Below are 6,000 nucleotides of genomic sequence, written 5' to 3'. Positions count from 1 at the left end.
TCACTGATCCTTATGGGTCCCTTGCGACCTGAGATATTGTATGAGGCCCTCAGTGACACGGTTTAGTGGTGGACTTGGCAGTCCTGGGTAATGGTTGGACTTGATTTAAAGGCCTTTTCCAACCTAGTTGATGCTATGATTCAATCTTTGGCCACTCTCCAGTGACCAACATATTTCTCGCAATGCTGTGCCTAAAATGACACATCTCAGTACACCAACCCCACATCAAACAAAATAATCCCTCATTGCTTCCATCCCTCCCTCCTGCTAGCCCAGAACAACACCTGCCTTCTTCCTCCCCCACCAGCTTATTATCGCCTTGCATTTAATGGTCTCTACTGTAACTTATCCACTCCCACTGTACTGCTGCTCTGCCAGCTCTCTCCCCATTTTGTACTTAATGTCTGATTTCTCCTCCTAACTACAGCACTTTGCACTCGCCTTTATCAAATTTCTCCTTGCTATTTCAGACCATTTTTGCCATGTATTATGGCCATTTAAATTCTGATACAGCCCTCGAAAGTGCCTGTGTGTCTTCTCAAGCCAGTGACAAGTGCAGATTTCTATACAGGCTATTTATTTCCCTGCTCCAGCCATTAATGAAGTTATGGAAAAATACAGGGCCTGCAATAACATGTATCACAGTCTTGCTCACAATACCATCCCTGGCTACATACCAACAGCTATTCCAAGTGCAATCTTTCTGCTACATTGTGATAATTTAGTTCATTTCCTTTTTCTTTTTGCTTGTAAAAAGGACATAGTGAGGCAAAGTAAACATCAAATGCATCCATTTTGTCTGAATCATCCATCATTTTTCTCCGTCCCCTCATCTTTTCACACTTAATCATGTGCCTTCCAATTTCTGCAGTTTCATTTTGATCGATCCTTACAAGTCCTTGCTCTGCCATTTTCCCTACATGAGACTGCTGCTGGGCCATTAAAAAAACACCTCTCTCCATTTATCCCACCCATCATCTCCCAGACGGACCCAGACATTAATACCCACACTTACCAAGCTGCCTTGTGGCAAGCAGTCCTTATTCCGCTGCTCTCATCTCCCTGCTTTCTCAAGAGCACCAAATGCCAACTCCACAACCACCTCTGACTTTAGGATTTTTAATAACTTTGAATCAGCGTGACTGTAATCCAGAACAGCCAACTCTGGAAGAACACCCTGTATCCCTTGAAATGCAAACTCTGCCCTCTGTGAAAAGAATAAAATCCATGAACTCTTTGTCTTTTCAAGTCTGTCCATGTTGGGTGCTTTCCCAACAGATGCCCAAGCAGTGAACACCTCCCATTTCCATCAGACTTCATTGAGAGTACTGGTGGATGAAAAATTGGACATGAGCTGGCAGTGTGCACTTGCAGCCCAGAAAGTCAGCTGTAGCCTGGGCTGCATCAAAAGAACGTGACCAGCAGACCAATGGAGGGGATTCTCTCCCTTTACTCTGCTCGTGACACCCCCCTGCAGTCCTGTGTCCAGCTCTGGGGGTAACAATGCAAGATGGGACATGGAGCTATTGGAGCAAGTCCAGGGGAAGGAGATGCTCTGAGGGCTGGAGCAGCTCTGCTCTGGAGCCAGGCTGAGAGAGCTGGGCTGGTTCAGCCTGGAGATAATAAGGCTCTAGGGAGACTTTAACGCAGCCCTTCAGTACTTAAAGGGGACTTCTTGGAAGATGAAGAGACCTCTATAAGGGCCTGTAGTAACAGGACAAGGGGCAGCAGTTTTAAACTGAAAGAGGGAAGATTTATATTGACATTAAGGAAGAAATTATTCACTATGAGGGCGCTGAGGTGCTGGCACAGGGTGCCCAGAGAAGCTGTGGCTGCCCCATCCCTGGCAGTGTTCAAGACAAGGCTGGATGGTGCTTGGAGCAACCTGGTCTAGTGGAGGGTGTTCCTGTCCATGGCAGGGAGTTGGAACTGGATGAGCTTTAAGGTCCCTTCCAGCCCTAACCATCCTATGATTCTCCAATCTCAGCAGGTACCTTCTTCCTGGGCAGCACTGCATCCTGGACGTCAGCAACAAGCAAGTGCATAAGAACATGAAATTTCTAGCCAAGCATGTCAGATGCAGTTATGAGGATTTCTATAAGCCACACACTGTGACCAGATTCCAACAAGTGACGTTCATTTTACTGAGACTCAGAGATGGCTATTTTCTCCCTACTTTCAGGTTTTTTTCCAGGTAGTACAAAACACTCAAAACCATCTTTTTCTAAGAGGGAAGGAAAAGTGGACAAAGAGGGAGGTTTTAAAATTCAGATCTTATTCTAATTTTAACATTCCCCCAAATACCAGATTAGTGTGGACACTACTGGAAAAAGAAGAATCAAGGGAGAATGGATAGTCTGGAGCCCAGTACAGGAGCATTTTTCCAAATCCTGAAGTAAGCCAGTACATGTTAGTAACTACTACTTAGGGGGTTACAGGAATTCTGATCCCCACTATCCATCTGCGAGATTAGATATCACAAGCATTGGCTGCGAAAGTGAAGACTCTTCTTTGGTGCTCTTGGCAGTGCAAGGAGCAGTCCAAGAACTGAGCTTCACTGCATTCGATCCATTAAACACAGCCAGGCTTCTTCAGAGCCTGGCATGCATTAACATCTATATAGCACAACTGTGTGCTACCTTCCCTTAATTCTTCATGTTTGTCATCCAGGTGAGATTACAAGTATATTTATAGAACATTTTAAGCATACAACTAAGAATATTTAGTATACAGCTAGCCCTTACTCAGCAAATGGTGATCACATCACTGAATCACATGAACAAGGACCTGAATCAAGTGGAATTTCGTATTTTCCCATTTCTGTATAATGCCTACAGGCAGAAACCAATTTTATGATGATCTGAAATAAAATTAAAACAGTGTCATATACTATTCAGTTTAAAAATGATCTAAAGCATTTTTAATGTATCAACATTAGCTTCCACACCTCCCCAAGAGGAATGGTTGTTAATTATCCTCACAGATCAAAAGGACATATGGAATGAAAATTCTTTTAGAAGAGGAATCTTTAATCTATCAGATGTAACAAAAACCCAGACCCCAACATCTGGTTACCTGAAGTTGGAGACAGCAACAAAGTAGATATAAACTATCTATTTAAATTGTAAGGATATTCTGGGGAATCTGTTTACATAAAAGAGACTTATATAGTGGGGACTTATCTGTATCACGGCCTGAACATAGGACTACTATTTTTTCTCTGCTATTTTTTACAAGTCCTTATTAAACTTAAGCCCAGAGGAAGTGCCATTAAGTTCTTGCAACTCTGAAATAAAGTTAATTATCAGTGTTTGGTGGCTTGGCTGAGCAATCCATTAATTCAGACAGGTCATTTGTTACCCAAATCATAGGGGAGAAAAACAAACTTCAAATTCACTCATCACCAGCATATAACTATACAGAGAAGTCTTTGATTTTGTTAAACAGCTGTTGAAAGTGATGAGGGTTGGAGGAGTAAGCTGTGCCAGAGGGCACTAGGTAGGAGACAGGAGCAGCAGATGGTGGTCCTTTATTATGGTAGTCCTTTAAGTAGAGGACCAGCACAGGCTAGCAACAAGGAAAGCTGTTTAGGGAGCCAGGAGCTGGGCCAGTGTCTGATTCCACCATCACTTATCCTAGAAGAGATCAACTATAAATGCAGAGCATCCACAGAAGACTGCAGTTCCTGAAAATGTATGAAAGCTGCCAGCAAGGCTAAGAGCTCTGCACCGACTGTGGTCAGTTCTCTTGGTGATGCTATTTTCAGGATAAATAAAATATCAGGAAGCAAAGAACTATTAAAAGGACACAACATTCCAGCCTACTCACTTAAGGGGACACTTTAGAGTGCACAGGGTCCCATCAAACTGGTCCTGACACCATATATGTTGTGGTGAATATCCAGCACAGTAAGCTGTGATAACGGTAAATTAACTAGTGGAGCCCACAGAAAAAGATACAGGAAACTATTTTGCAATTTTAAACCAAGATTCAGTACTGTCTAAAGACAATAACCTGTAAGTTCAGAAGCATTTATGAGCTTGCTGGAAATTCCAGGGTGTTATCTGTATTAAGAACTGTCGTGGTTTAAACCCAGTCAGGCAACTTGTTCACTCGCTCTGTCATCACTACTGTGATGATCTCATCACAGAGATCATCACAGTAGTTTAAGTTATGGCTAGCAATGTTAAAAGAAAAAAAGAAAACTTTGTTGATTTTTTTTAGGTTTTGAAGTTCCCACCTGATTTAGAGAACAAACCCTCTGATAACGGTGAGAAAAATGCATCCAAAGTCCTGAAGTTATAGCCCAACTCAGAGTTAATGATAACCTGTGTCCTAAAAGCTACTGAGCGGTGACTCCCATCTCTTCCCAGGTAGGGGTAGATCAGACAGTATTCTGACTCCAGGAGCTCTAATGTGTTATGTTTCATCAATGTATTTGGTAGAACTGGATTCTTAATCTGTATAGTCTTTAACAAGAGTAAGTATTCGTTCAAAACTGAAGATAAAGACAGTAATAGTTCAACATCTAAGCTCAGATTTAACATCTATGAACAGACTGTAACCAAGCACCGTATCAATCTGACAGCAAAAGCAAGACAAAGAAACATGAACAGCTTTATATACACACAGAAGGTATCACATAACTGGTTTGAAATAGAAACCAGTTTCCAGGTGCTATGAGCACTTCCAAATGTCCTTTCGTTTCAACAGGAATTGTGCACACTGTTAACAGATTACTAAGGCCATGCAAGCACCTACATCCAAAAGTTGGCAGCTTCATCACCTGAAACTGTCCTCCCTACACCTCCCAGGTAACAGACACTGGTAACAAGTGCTTCTGTGTTCCCAAATTTAGCAAACTTCCCTTTATACAAAAACCATGAAGTACCACCAAATGAATACAGCTTTTTAAGAGCTGAAAGAATAATCATTTTCTTGAGAAACTCAAATATGTGATACAAAAGAAAAAAGACCTAGTCCACATATAAACATAACATCAACCTGTAATTTTAACTATTTATATTAAAGCCACAGATGATGTCTAGTACGAAATAATGTTAATTCAAGAAAGCTTTACTGCGAAAATGAAATACAATATGGTGAAGTTTAACAAAGTCCATAACTTTAGCTATTGTGAAAATATTATTTACTTGAAATGCATTCAGAATTTCAAATTCCTGAAATGCAAAACTTTGACACTTTAACTACCCTACTATAGCTGCTCTCCAAAATGAAGAATTAGCCTCCATAGTACATGAAAAAAAATGCCTTCTCCACTTTTTGTTACATAAAGGAAGGATGAGAAGTGCTCCCAAAACAAAGTCAATTTACAATTTTAAAAGCTTATTACAGAAAGAAAACCCATACATTCCTTTCTTTCCTTGTGACTGCAATATTTTAAGCAAGGCTGTGCCTAAATACAGAGGATGCTTGATGTTTTAACTGCACAAGCATTAAATGTTGTTGTATTTATCACTAAAGAGTCCAACGGCACACTTTAACAGCATCAATCTTCGCATTATGAGATAGGAAAACAGTTGTTCTGTTGTACTCAGATTGCTGCTTGCTTACACCATGGTATAATTGCATTTAACCTGGAATCCAGTGAGAACTCACCCTGTCATTTCATGTTTCCCTAACAAAGACTTTTAATATAAACCAACAGACATGCAGGATGAACAGCTCTTTGGTGCTTTCATTCACTATAAAAATCAGGTTTTCTTTAAATCAATAGCTTAATAGTTATGCTAAGTATAGCTTTTTGCCACTTTTCTTGCTTGTAATTCAATGTAATGCTTCTTGATACTTCAGTCATCATCTTGCTGATTTCTTTTCTGTCAACAGAACAGGACAGTGCATAATGTTAGGACACAGTTATCTGCAATAAGAGCACTAACAAATCATGACAACTGTTTTCAGATACAGTGCATCTTGGACAATGAATGCATTTCTAAGCCATTTTTTGAATGGAACAAAGCAACATCAGCCCTCTCCCCC

General features: G+C 40.7%; 1 protein-coding gene across 2 annotated transcripts in view; it reads right to left on the bottom strand.

Moving 5' to 3' along the window:
- Window positions 1-5,132: 5,132 nt before the first annotated feature.
- Window positions 5,133-6,000, bottom strand: part of CDC123 (cell division cycle 123) — a 37,034-nt gene continuing 36,166 nt past the window's right edge. For both annotated transcript variants that reach the window (XM_061467249.1, XM_061467248.1), the window contains one exon: window positions 5,133-5,837. In XM_061467249.1, the coding sequence (XP_061323233.1) occupies window positions 5,811-5,837 (27 nt within the window). In that variant the 3' untranslated portion in view covers window positions 5,133-5,810. The remainder of the gene's footprint in view (window positions 5,838-6,000) is intronic.

This window comes from Pezoporus flaviventris, unplaced genomic scaffold (assembly GCF_033815535.1).
Source record: "Pezoporus flaviventris isolate CSIRO_AGI_PZ_B2104156 unplaced genomic scaffold, CSIRO_AGI_Pfla_v1 ptg000045l, whole genome shotgun sequence".
NCBI classification, from domain to species: Eukaryota; Metazoa; Chordata; class Aves; order Psittaciformes; family Psittacidae; genus Pezoporus; species Pezoporus flaviventris.
This window is presented reverse-complemented; position numbering and strand designations above follow the sequence as displayed.